This window comes from Bufo bufo, chromosome 8 (assembly GCF_905171765.1).
Source record: "Bufo bufo chromosome 8, aBufBuf1.1, whole genome shotgun sequence".
NCBI classification, from domain to species: domain Eukaryota; kingdom Metazoa; phylum Chordata; class Amphibia; order Anura; family Bufonidae; genus Bufo; species Bufo bufo.
In genome coordinates this window covers 160,394,549-160,408,397 of record NC_053396.1, presented here as the reverse complement: position 1 = coordinate 160,408,397, position 13,849 = coordinate 160,394,549, and the positions used below count along the sequence as shown (strand labels likewise).

At 45.6% G+C, this 13,849-nt stretch overlaps 1 protein-coding gene across 1 annotated transcript in view; it reads right to left on the bottom strand.

Annotated features, from left to right (window-relative positions):
• MAP7D3 (MAP7 domain containing 3) overlaps window positions 1-13,849 on the bottom strand; it is a 118,764-nt gene that overhangs the window by 21,194 nt on the left and 83,721 nt on the right. Inside the window, exons 14-18 of the mRNA XM_040442091.1 lie at window positions 13,517-13,652; window positions 11,101-11,281; window positions 9,394-9,498; window positions 8,220-8,273; window positions 2,609-2,666 (exon numbers count right to left, since the gene is read on the bottom strand). Coding sequence (XP_040298025.1) covers window positions 2,609-2,666; window positions 8,220-8,273; window positions 9,394-9,498; window positions 11,101-11,281; window positions 13,517-13,652 — 534 coding nt within the window. The remainder of the gene's footprint in view (window positions 1-2,608; window positions 2,667-8,219; window positions 8,274-9,393; window positions 9,499-11,100; window positions 11,282-13,516; window positions 13,653-13,849) is intronic.

Below are 13,849 nucleotides of genomic sequence, written 5' to 3'. Positions count from 1 at the left end.
CGCAGTTAGGGAGAGTGCAGTATCCCGCCCAGGAGGGGGGTCCTGCACATGGCAGGCACCATAACTGGAGAGGGTGACGAATGTTGCCTACAGAAAAAGCATGCACCTTGACCAGCGCCGTAGCGCGGAGAGGGCAAAAAAAACCCCAGAAGGGGAAAAAAGAACCTGGCAGCGCCGCAGCCGGGGAGCGTGACACCATGCCGCCTATGGAAGGGGGGCATGTATACAGGCAGCACTCTGAGATGAGGCTGCAGCGTCCTGCGCAGCCCACAAGTCATATATATAATAAATATATATTTTTTTTTTTTTAAACACACAGCCTCACTGAGGCAGATGCCACCTACAGGGCACAGATCCACCCATACAGGCCCATCCTCTGTGGGCGGGGGAACCTCCAGGCGGGAAAAATTCGCGCCTGGAGAAGTTCCAGCCCCCTCCAACAGAGGCCTGAATTTTTGCGGCCTAGTAGGCCGTGAAGCTGGGGCCTAAATTTTTAGCGCCGCCCGGCGAACAGGGGCCGCACAGTATTTAAAGTAGCGGCCGGGCCTACGGAGCGGCACATACCGGCCGCGGGTGCCCACCCCGCGGGCCGGAAGAGCCGGGGCCTAAATTTTTAGCGGCGCCCGGCTGACCGGGGCCGCAAGTACTTAAAGTACCAGCCGGGCCTACGGAGCGGCACATACCGGCCGCGGGTGCCCACCCCGCGAGCCGGGGACCCGGATAGAGCGGGATCGTCTTGAAGTGGAACACAAGACTTCGGCGCCCGGCCGACCGGAAGGTTCCGACGGTCGGCCGGGGCTCCTTTGCAGGCCGCGGTGCCCACCCAGGTGTCCGGAAGTCAGGACCCTGCACCCGGCAGCCATTTTACCCCTGGAGCGGGCCCTTGGCCTAGAACAGCGCTCCATATGATTTCACCCCTGCCGGCAGCTACAACCACCTTTCCCCTGGACCGGTGCCCGTGAGAGCAGGGAGGGTCAGTGGCAGCAAGGCGCGGGCCCTCTGGCCCTGAAGTAGTGGCCGGTAAGAGGGAGGGGGACCCTGAGAAAGGGTCTGTGAGGGTGGGACGCCTGCATGACCCCTCCGGCAGGGGCAGCTAGGTGCGGACCTCCGCAGCTCCCTAGGCATTCCTCTTGTAGGAACAAGGGTGCCAATGTCCTGGAGGCCAGGAGAGAGGGAGCAGATGTCGACCTGCGGCAGCCCAGGGCCAGCCTAGGTCTAGCAGGGACAGAAGGGTCCATAGGCCCAGGTAAGGGTCAGGCACGCAGGAGACCGAGGGGGGGGGGGGGGCCGTGGGGCTGGAGAAGCCAATCTCTCACCATAGCCGTCTTCACCCTCGGTCCGTTCCAGCAGGGTCGCCCCTTCAGCTACTGGCACCGTAGTGGCAGGACGCCGGGGGAGGGACTTGGCGTGCGGGCGACCCTTGCGCTGGCGGGATGCAGGGGAGCTGGGCTGCCCTGGTCCACCTTGCCTTCTGTGGGGGAGGCAGCAGTGCGGGTGACCGGCACTGGCGCAGCTCAACCCCGGGAGAACAGAGAGGTCTAGTGCGTCTCTGTTATCCCTGATGATCTGGATCAAAAAGAAAATAAAACAAAGTAAAAATCTAAAATTGAAACAAGGAGAAACCAGCCCTGCAGAGCAGGGAGTGTCTTGCCTCCTTGGACACTAAGCAAAAAACTGGCAGTCTCTCTCTCCAGGCTGAGGGTATAGCTGTGGAGGAGGGGCTTAACAGTCTTCACTTAGTGTCACGCCTCCTATGGAGATGAGCTATACCCAAGGTCTTCTGTGTCCCCCAAGGAAATTGGGCGAGAAAAGTTCTTTTATTTCAGTAATGCAACTTAAAGGTGAAACTAACATATGAGATAGACTCATTACATGCAAAGCGAGATATTTCAAGCCTTTATTTGTTATAATTTGGATGAATATGGCTTACAGCTTATGAAACCCCAAAGTCACAATTTTGAGGTACCCTTTGCTCAGGGGATATGGATTATTAGCTGACTAGAGTGTGAAACTTTGAGCCTAGAATATTGAACCTTTTCACAATACTCTAATTTTAAGTTGCATTACTGAAATAAATGAACTTTTGCACAATATTCTAATTTTTCGAGTTTCACCTGTACATAGGGACAACATATCAAACAGACATTGTTTTGCGGTGTGTTTTAAATCACAGATAGTGAAGGGGCAAATTGGATTTAAAAAAATTTGAATACATATAATTCTTTTACAAAGTCCGACTAGCGGAAATAAGGCAATTGTCGCCCAAAATGAAATTTCTTTTTCTAAACGATTTTGTCTCACTACCAGTCACAAGGTCCAATCTTATTCATTTTTAATGTTATGGCTGGCTGACGTACGGGTCATTTTTGACACAGGAATTACATTGTGCTAACGTGTTTTGCTTTTACAAATGTAAAGATTTTAAAATGGCCCTTCCTTTCATCACTGTTATCAAGATCTATCGCTACAGTGCATGTATACACGGAGGGTACAGGATTTACTTCTGTGCCGTCAATCACCCCCGATATTCCCCACCAGCAACTGATGTTCACCTACTCCAAAAAGCAACTAAAATTGACCTGATGTGCCAGACACAAACTTGACCAACCTTGTTGATTATTCTCTACATCGCCGGTGTCCTCATCGTCTTCAGATCTGTCTTCGCTCTTCCATACAAAGAGAAGCAACAATACATTTGCTTTGCATATTGATAAAGTTAAAGTTTTCATTCTTTATATAGGCAACTACAAAAACAATTCAGGCTTATTTTTGTCATCTGTGCTGCATCATTAAAGGGGTTGTCAGCTTTATTTATACTGATGACATATCCTCACGATAGGTCATCAATATCAGATAAGCGTGGGAGGGGGTGGGAGCGGCTCTCGTCACCCCCACTGATCAGCTGTTTGAAGAGAAAGCAGCACCTGTACGAACACAGCCTTAGGGTCCATTAACACGCCCGCGGAATGGGTGCAGACCCATTTATTTCATTGGGACCACAAAAGATGCGGACGGCACAGTGTGGTGTCCGCATCTGCACTTCCGTTCCATGGCCCCTCAAAAAAGATAGAAAACGCGTGAATGGACCTTTATCTACACTGTTTACTTGATCGCCGTCACCACCGCATGGGTGAGTAGGTGTAATTACAATACCGCCATCCCACTCCCTTCAATGGGCCAGCTACTTCTGATTCACATGAACAGGAAGGAGCCGTCTCATTAAAGTGAATGGGACGGCTTAGTTGTAATTACATCTGTTCACCGCTGCAGTTGCGATGGCGAGCAGGTAAACAATAAGAGTCGACCTACCCTCAGGATAGTTCATCAATATCAGATTGGCGGGGGTTTATCAATACTAAAAAAAAAAAGGACAACTGCTTTAATATTAATCAGTTTTTGGAAGCTCTGGACAATCCCGTTTTGTTAGAAGGCTCCCTTGAAGATACACTCCTCACAGGGTGTTGAGTTGAGATCAATGATCTCTCCAAAGACATCAGGTGGTCAAAACTATGGAAAGAGCCAAGCAGGCTGCACTGCACTGTTAAACAATTAGAAGAATAGGTGCACTACTGTGGTGGATGCAATCAACAAAATCTGACTAAACCCTCACACTGATGTTAAAATGAGACTTTAGCCAATATATCCTTATATGAAGGACATACCGGAGCCCGCGCACCACGTCAAGGTATCTCAGGTGGCACGGGACCTAACGCTAACCTACCTGTGCCATATGTGCAGTACCAGGGGCCAGTGGGCGAATTACAGAAGCGTATGGTCCGACTCACAGCAAACAGCTCCCAGTTGCCTCCAGTGTGAAACCACACATGCAATGGGAAGAGGTTGTGAGTCCCACCCAGAGCTGACTAAAGATCTATAGGCAGCATTTGGTGCACCTGTGAGGCCTGCATCATATCAGTCAGCTCTGGGTGGGACTCACAGCCTCCTCCCTCCTCCCATTGCATGTGTGGTTTCCCACTGGAGGCAACTGGGAGCTGTTTTCTGTGAGTCGGACCTTACGCTTCTGTAATTCGCCCACTGGCCCCTGGTACTGCTCATATGGCACAGGTAGGTTAGCGTTAGGTCCCGTGTTACCTGAGATACCTTGACGTGGTGCGCGGGCTTCAGTATGTCCTTAACCACCTCAGCCCCCATGGCTTAAACACCCTGAAAGACCAGGCCACTTTTTACACTTCTGACCTACACTACTTTCACCGTTTATTGCTCGGTCATGCAACTTACCACCCAAATGAATTTTCCCTCCTTTTCTTCTCACTAATAGAGCTTTCATTTGGTGGTATTTCATTGCTGCTGACATTTTTACTTTTTTTGTTATTAATCGAAATTTAACGATTTTTTTGCAAAAAAATGACATTTTTCACTTTCAGTTGTAAAAGTGCTCTAAATTTATTGTTCTACATTGTCTTTGATAAAAAAAAAATGTTTGGGTAAAAAAAAAATGGTTTGGGTAAAAGTTATAGCGTTTACAAACTATGGTACAAAAATGTGAATTTCCGCTTTTTGAAGCAGCTCTGACTTTCTGAGCACCTGTCATGTTTCCTGAGGTTCTACAATGGCCAGACAGTACAAACACCCCACAAATGACCCCATTTCGGAAAGTAGACACCCTAAGGTATTCACTGATGGGCATAGTGAGTTCATAGAACTTTTTATTTTTTGTCACAAGTTAGCGGAAAATGATGATTTTTTTTTTTTTTACAAAGTCTCATATTCCACTAACTTGTGACAAAAAATAAAAGCTTCCATGAACTCACTATGCCCATCAGCGAATACCTTGGGATGTCTTCTTTCCAAAATGGGGTCACTTGTGGGGTAGTTATACTGCCCTGGCATTCTAGGGGCCCAAATGTGTGGTAAGGAGTTTGAAATCAAATTCTGTAATAAATGGCCGGTGAAATCCGAAAGGTGCTCTTTGGAATGTGGGCCCCTTTGCCCACCTAGGCTGCAAAAAAGTGTCACACGTGGTATCTCCGTATTCAGGAGAAGTTGGAGAATGTGTTTTGGGGTGTCATTTTACATATACCCATGCTGGGTGAGAGAAATATCTTGGCAAAAGACAACTTTTCCCCATTTTTTTTATACAAAGTTGGCATTTGACCAAGATATTTCTCTCACCCAGCATGGGTATATGTAAAATGACACCCCAAAACACATTACCCAACTTCTCCTGAGTACGGCGATACCAGATGTGTCACACTTTTTTGCAGCCTAGATGCGCAAAGGTGCCCAAATTCCTTTTAGGAGGGCATTTTTAGACATTTGGATACCAGACTTCTTCTCACGCTTTGGGGCCCCTAGAATGCCAGGGCAGTATAAATACCCCACATGTGACCCCATTTTGGAAAGAAGACACCCCAAGGTATTCAATGAGATGCATGGCGAGTTCATCGAAAAAAAAAAATTTTTGGCACAAGTTAGCGGAAATTGATATTTTTTAGTTTTTTCTCACAAAGTCTCCCTTTCCGCTAACTTGGGACAAAAATTTCAATCTTTCATGGACTCAATATGCCCCTCACGGAATACCTGGGGGTGTCTTCTTTCCGAAGAGAAGAAGTCTGGAATATAAATGTCTAAAACATTTTACGCATTTGGATTCCGTGAGGGGTATGGGGAGTTCATGTGAGATTTTATTTTTTGACACAAGTTAGTGGAATATGAAACTTTGTAAGAAAAAAAAAAAAAATTCCACTAACTTGGGCCAAAAAAATGTCTGAATGGAGCCTTAGAGGGGGGTGATCAATGACAGGGGGGGGGGGGTGATCAATGACAGGGGGGGTGATCAATGACAGGGGGGGTGATCAATGACAGGGGGGGGTGATCAATGACAGGGGGGGGGGGGTGATCAATGACAGGGGGGGGGGGGTGATCAATGACAGGGGGGGGTGATCAGGGAGTCTATATGGGGTGATCACCCCCCCTGGAAGGCTCCAGGGAGACGCCTGTATGTGTTTTGCGGATCCGATCCATCTATCAGTGGATCCGTAAAAATCATGCGGACGTCTGAATGGAGCTTTACAGGGGGTTGATCAATGACAGGGGTGTAATCAATGACAGGGGGGTGATCAGGGAGTCTATATGGGGTGATCACCACAGTCATTGATCACGCCCCTGTAAGGCTCCATTCAGACGTCCGTATGCGTTTTGCGGATCCGATCCATCTATCAGTGGATCCGTAAAAATCATGCGGACATCTGAATGGAGCTTTACAGGGGGTTGATCAATGACAGGGGGGTAATCAATGACAGGGGGGTGATCAGGGAGTCTATATGGGGTGATCACCAGAGTCATTGATCACGCCCCTGTAAGGCTCCATTCAGACGTCCGTATGCGTTTTGCGGATCCGATCCATCTATCAGTGGATCCGTAAAAATCATGCGGACGTCTAAATGGAGCTTTACAGGGGGGTGATCAATGACAGGGGGGTAATCAATGACAGGGGGGGTGATCAGGGAGTCTATATGGGGTGATCAAGGGTGAATAAGGGGTTAATAAGTGACAGGGGGGGGGGTGTAGTGTAGTGGTGCTTGGTGCAACATATTACTAAGCTACCTGTGTCCTCTGGTGGTCGATCCAAACAAAGGGGACCACCAGAGGACCTGGTAGCAGGTATATTAGACGCTGTTATCAAAACAGCGTCTAATATACCTGTTAGGGGTTAAAAAAAACACATCTCCAGCCTGCCAGCGAACGATCGCCGCTGGCAGGCTGGAGATCCACTCTCTTACCTTCCGTTCCTGTGAGCGCGCGCGCCTGTGTGCGCGCGTTCACAGGAAATCTCGCGTCTCGCGAGATGACGCGTATATGCGTGACTGTGCGCAGCGCTGCCACCTCCGGAACGCGAATCTGCGTTAGGCGGTCCGGAGGTGGTTAATATAAGGATATATTGGCTAAAGTCTCATTTTAACATCAGTGTGAGGGTTTAGTCAGATTTTGTTGATTGCATCCACCACAGTAGTGCACCTATTCTTCTAAATGTTTATTTGATATAGTCAATTACATCCACACATTTTGCCATCTGGTGTAGGATGTCTATGTGGCACTTGTGGTCTGCTGCGGGCATCCTCCATTGTACGCATTTCTTGTTAGGGATCGCCATTAGCAATGAACAACATGTGCAGGATTTGCTCCCCCGGTTATAAATGCACAGCTGCATACAGGGTTAAGCATTTCCTGTTTTTTGAGACCACGTTATATTATGCAATTTGTATATGCACTGCACTGTTACTAAAATAGCATAACTCAGCCCACTAGGTCGTTTCTGTAAAGCACAGGTAAGGGTACTTTCACACTAGTGTTATTCTTTTCCGGTACAGAGTTCCGCCCTAGGGGGAGTTTTATCCTAATGCATTCTGAATGGAGAGCAATCCGTTCAGTATGCATCAGGATGTCTTCAGTTCAGTCACTGTACGGTATTTGGCCAAAGAAAATACTGCAGCGTTCTGCAGTATTTTCTCTGTCAAAATACAAATATATATATATATATATATACACACATATACACACACACACACACACACACACACACACATATATATATATATATATACACACACACACACAGGATCAGTTTTCCATATGACACCGGACAGACGGATCTGGTGTTTCAATGCATTTGTTAGACGGATGCGCCTACAAATGCTATCCGTTTGCACATGGATTTCCGGATCCGGCAGGCAGTTCTGGCGACGGAACTGCCTGCCGGATCTTCACAACCCAAGTGTGAAAGTACCCGAAGTCCTTCTAAATGACAGATACTTTTTGTAGCCATTCCTTATCACTACCATCATGGAGAACGCCTCTCTAATCACTAAGAATTCCCTAACATGGTATTTGAAAACTAGCACTGTAAACCACAGAAACCCTGTACAAATACCAGGACGCAATAATTATGTGTTTAATGGGATTATAGTCATTACAGAGACGGATCAACTAAGCAGGACTCCACTTTATAGGCCAGTGCAGAGCTCTGGAGGACCTGATTTCACCATTGTGCATCATCACCCACTGGGTTCACTAGGTGCAATAATACTACATTTGCCCTCAATGAGAACAGCTTATCATTGGGGGGCAGAATGGAGATGACGCTATTAAAGAACATTTCATACTAGAAAAAAAAGAAATCTGCTGTAAATATAAGTTTGGGTGACATCATTTGTACAGTCCCTAGTGACATAAAATGACTTGCAGATACATTCACCTACCTTAACATCATTCTGCTCGTACTTTCTAGTTCTCTTCATTATTTCTTCAATTCTCTATAAAACATAGGACACTGAAATGACATGGCCATGCACAACAGCTTTTCCTGATCTGACCAATGCTCTTTTCTAATCAGATCACTACATATAGTATAGTCATATGTATGAACATTTGTAAACATATATATATCAGAGAGAAAAGCTGAAAGAAAAACAACATCAAATTCTGTCAAACCAGCTTCTAAAATTCTAATGTTTAATCCCTCGAAACCGTAAACTATTTTCATTTTACCTCCGCACCTTCCAAAAGCTATAACATTTTCACTTTCAGATTACATATAATTTTTTTAATTACCATTTCATTTATCATATACTGTAAAGCTGGGAAAAAAATCTGCATAAAAAAACCCCCATAATCCCATTTTTTTTGTTTGCTTTGTGACCCCATATTCTGACACACATTTTTTTTTTATATTTCGCTCTACAGAGCTGTTTTTTGCAGGGAGACCTGCAGCTTTTATTGGCACCATTTTAATCACTTTTTATGGAATAAGAAAACCAAAAACCAGACACTTGGGCAATTTCATTTTTTTCCTTTCACCACGGATACAGTGATATCAATTACGTTATTTTTTTTTTATCGTTTACTTTTACATGTAAAATTAAGGCGATTTGAATTTTTAATACTTTTTATTTTTAAAAAACATTCTTTACTTTTATTTATAAGGGTTTTGACATCTTCTAAGGGTGTAATAGGAAGATTACATGGGTGCGTTCACAAAGCTCCAGTCTGTCCTGACATCAGATTGGCACCCAGCAATTTTGATGTGGAGAGGAAGGGTTTCGTAGGTCACAGGGAGTCCCCTCCCTCTAACTAACCACTTAGATGCCGCGGTCGCTATTGACTACGGCATCTCAGCGGTTAAATTACCTGGATTGAAGTTTTCTCCAATATTGCTAACTGCAGCCAAGTGTAAGCTATATACCAATGGAACCTGCTGCAGTCGGCTCAGCTCCTGAGCCTGTTCCATACTCCTCGTGCAACATTATGTCAAACGTATGGCAGATGTGAAGGGGTTAAGATAAAAGCTGTTGGTCTTTGGCTACCGCACAGCTAGATATTTCCCTGGTGCTCACTGGGTTATGAAGTAACATGTAGTGTCCTCATATTTTATACCTTTTTCCTCTGCAGTCTTTCCTGCATATTTTGTTGCATGATTTTTTCCCGTTCTTGCTTTTGTTTCTCAGCTTCTTCAACAGCTTTGGCTTCTGCTTCTTCTCTCTTAAACAAACAGATAGCAAATTATATTGACAAAGTTATACCATCATATATAATGCTGTTGTGCCATAACACTAGGGTATGCTCCACCATTCTAATAGTTATGAGTCTGACCCCTCGGACCCTCCTTGTTCATGACGGTAGAGATCCCTTTGGCTCGCTCCCTGCACAGTGGCACTACAGTCCACCCATTGTGCAGGGAACCGCAACACAGCCCCATTCTGCACAGAGAAAATCTGGAAAGGAGCAGCAGCAATGCTACTCCTTCATTGATGAGTAACTGATGGCATATCCCAGTAATATACCATCATTTCTATTAGAGGTTAAAAAATGTGTTAATGTGTTTTATTACAAGTTTTCTGGCATTTTGATTGTCTATCCCACACCCACTACTCCCCTTCTCCGATCAGCTGTTTGAAGAGGCTGAGGTGCTGTGGTCTTTTCCTAGGCCAGAGACATTGCATTCACCGGTCACATGGCTTAGGTGCAGCTCAGTTCCAGTCAAGTAAATGGGGCTGAGCTGCGATACCACGCACGGCCGCTATTCAATGGACGGCGTGTTGCTGGGTAAGCTGCAAGGAGAATCTCAGGCGAGCGCTGCGGCTTTCTCAAACAGCTGATCGGCATGGCTGGCAGGAGTTGGACCCCCGCTGATCTCATACCGATGACCTACAGTATACTAAAGACAGCCCATCAATATAAAAATCCCGGAGCACCCCTTTAAGATTAATCCCCATATAATAAACCATTCTGCAACTTTCTAACATAGTGTATAAATTCCTCACCATTTTCTAGACTGCTAATTATAGAGTTTGCTACAATTCTATCCAGTTTAGACAATAGTCTGTGAGCCCCGGATACATTTTACCAAAGCCCAGTGTAGCAAACATATAGGATGTGCTGACGTATTAAGAGAGTTGTCAGATAACTGCTAACTAGCGTTGATAGGAATGCTTGTTAGCGATTATCTGGCGGTGTAAATGCACTGTGTTTTGCTCATTCACCAAGTAATTCGAGAGTTTGTGCGCACAGAAATTATCGGACGTGTAAATGGACCCTTAGACGTAGAAAATGGTCTAAATGTAAGACAGCTGTCTTACGTTTAGAACTACCAGCGCAGATAGCTCAGCACTCAATCCCAGGTGCGTGGCTACGGAAAACTTCAGTATATAGCAAAAGGAAAATCCGGCAGCACATGTATATTCTTCAATGCTTCTTTATTCTCTCATATAATACAGAATAAAATCAGGACGCGTTTCGGCCCATCCAAGCCTTTATCAACCAAAGGCTTGGATGGGCCGAAACGCGTCCTGATTATATTCTGTATTGTATGAGAGAATAAAGAAGCATTGAAGAACTTACATTTAGAACTGTCGCCGGATGGGCCAAAGTTAAGGAGGGGCCTGCGCCTACTCATAACTTCGGCGGATGCTCCCCGAGTTATAGGGTTTTATTAAGACCAGCGTTTAAAATGCCGGTCTTAGTAAATGTTCCCCTATGTTTTGCGTGATTAAGATTTACATAGAAGAAGAAACCCCCTTTAAATACATTAGGTTTAGTAAAAAAACAGAATGAAGTCGCTACACTCGCACACAGTTTACATACCTGTTGCTGAAGCTCTACCAGTCGCTCCTGTTCTTCTTGGTCTCTGCGTATCTTTTCCTCTTCAGCTAGTCTTTGTTCCTCCTCTCTTTCCAGCCTTCGCTTCTCCTCCAATAGTTTTGTTTCTTCTTCTAGTCTTAGTCTCTCCTCTTCTGCCTTAAGAGCCATTTCTTCCTGTTTTATCCTGTCACATGTTGTTAAATCAAGTCAGTGCGGCTCTGCACAGTGCTCATGATAAAGACTTGTTCCTCTGACTTAGCCCCTTTCATACAGTCAGTGTTTGATCAGTTATTTCTATCAAACCAGGTGCGGGTCAAAACCACAGAACAAGAGTAATTCTTTCCATTATGCTGTATCTCGGTGTAGACTGCACTCCTGGTTTTGGTTCATAATCATTGTCAAATCAGAATATTTCTCTCCAACCCTACTGCCACTTGAACTCTTTCATCCGTCTAATCTTAAAAGGGTTTTCTGAGACTTATATACGGATGACCTATCCTCTGGCTACTGTGAGTGCTGATGCCATCTCAAACAGCTGATCGCGGGGATCCCGGGTGTCGGAATCCCACCTATCAGATACTAATGACCTATTCAGAGGATAGTTCATCAGCATATAAGTCTAGGAAAACCCCTTTAAGGAGTATCTGTCACCCTACTACACTGCCTGTTTAAAGGGCTTCTCCAGGACTGAATGGGTGCAGCGCAGCAGTAACCAGCTCCAGTTACTACAGCGGATAGAGCTGTGTAGTTACGCTGGCTATTTCAGATGCTGGGACTACTGCAGCTACCGCTGATTATTGGGGATGCTGTGAGTCAGACTCCAGCTGATCTGATATGGATAAACTATACTAAGGATAGGTCATTATTATCTCTGTCTCTGAGAACCCGTTTAACCCCTTAGGGACTTAGGACGTACCGGTACGCCCTGTTTCCCGAGTCCTTAAGGACTCAGGGCGTACCGGTACGTCCTAACTTTAAATCGCGATTGCAGCGGGGGTTAATCGCAACTGGATGTCCACTGAAATCATTCAGCGGGCATCCTGTCACAACGCCGGGGGGGAAGGGGAATCGCCGCAAACCGCAGGTCAATTCAGACATGCGGTTTGCAGCTTTTACCTTATCCGGCGGGCGGCGGTGCCATCGGGTCCCCATGCGGCTGTACGGGGGACCCGATGGCATGGAAGGCAGCGCAATGAATCGCAAGATTACGGCTATCTAACGGTAACGAAAGGAGGAGATTCGGAGGACATAGGCGGTGCTGGGCTCCTTCACAGGCGGGTGTGGCTGGGCACCAGGAAGGTTCGTACAGCCCCTTGGTCACCTTAACAAGACTAATTTACATATCTCTAAAATCCTTTTTTAAAGAAAATAAAAGCACACAGCCCTATAGGACCGGTATAATGCGGACATGCTAGCGGCGATCTAACCGTGCATGTCCGCAGCTCTATAGCCTAAAACTTGGTGATAGAATCCCTTTAAGGTGAAATAGGGCTGAGTCCTTAAGGGGTTAAAGGGCAGTATATAATGGTGACGGGTCCAATGTACTACTAGCCAGAAAGGCAAGGCAGATTATTGTCATTTGGCTCCGAACAAAGAACTCAAAGAATAAATTTAGTCAGTCGCGCTCTAGATAGTATACAAACACGTGACCATTGTGTCCACTGTCTCCTGTCGAGGGCAGGGAGGGGCGGGGCCAGTGGCCACCCTACATTTATCATCTCCTACGCCAGTTTTCTGGCGAAGAAGAATACTGAAATACACTGCAGCCGGGGGCTGGCATAGATTTCAGTTCAGGCGCACAGACTGCCGGATGCCGTGCACCTGGTTATCATAGCTTGGCGTACACCGCCGGGTTATGATAAGGTACTTTCACACTAGCGTTTTTCTTTTCTGGTGTTGAGTTCCGTCACAGGAGCTCTATACCGGAAAAAACTGATCAGTTTTATCCTAATGCATTCTGAATGGAGAGCATTCCGTTCAGGATGCATCAGTTCAGTCCCTTTAATGTTTTTTGGACGGAGAAAAACCACAGCATGCTGCAGTTTTATCTCCGGCCAAAAATACTGAACACTTGCTGGAATGCCGGAACCGGCATTCATTTACATTGAAGTGTATTAGTGCATTAAGTGTTCCGGCATGCAAAGACCTTTAAAAAAAAAAAAAAAAAAAAAAAAATTAATACTGGATCCGTTTTTCCGAATGACACCGGAGAGACAGATCCGGTATTTCAATGCATCTGCATCCGGATCCGTCTGACAAATGCCATCCGTTTGCCGGATCTGGCAGGCAGTTCCGGCGACGGAACTGCCTGCCGGAATCCTCTGCCGCAAGTGTGAAAGTACCGTAAGCCTATGTGTTTCCACTGTTTAATTTTCAATCTACTGCAAATTTAATTGAAAAGACAAAAATAAACTATTACCTTTCTTCTTCTTGTCTTTGAATTCGCTCTTGCTCCTCACGCTCCCTTTGCTCCCTTGCAAGGCGACGGTTTTGAGCTAATATTTTAGCAGCTTCTTCAGGAGTGGTGCTCCCTGAAATAGTCTTGTTACTCGATTCTAGGGAATAAAAAACATTTTCTCATATTTGTAATGCTTTAACAAGTAGCATACAAATGACGACAACCAACCTATGCTCCCATCATTTTTTTGTGTACTGTATTACTAACAACATACAAAAGTGCATAATACTATAATATAGCAAAAATATTAAAAAGTGTTTTTTGCCCTTATCTGTATTTTGTTCCTGTGCGCTG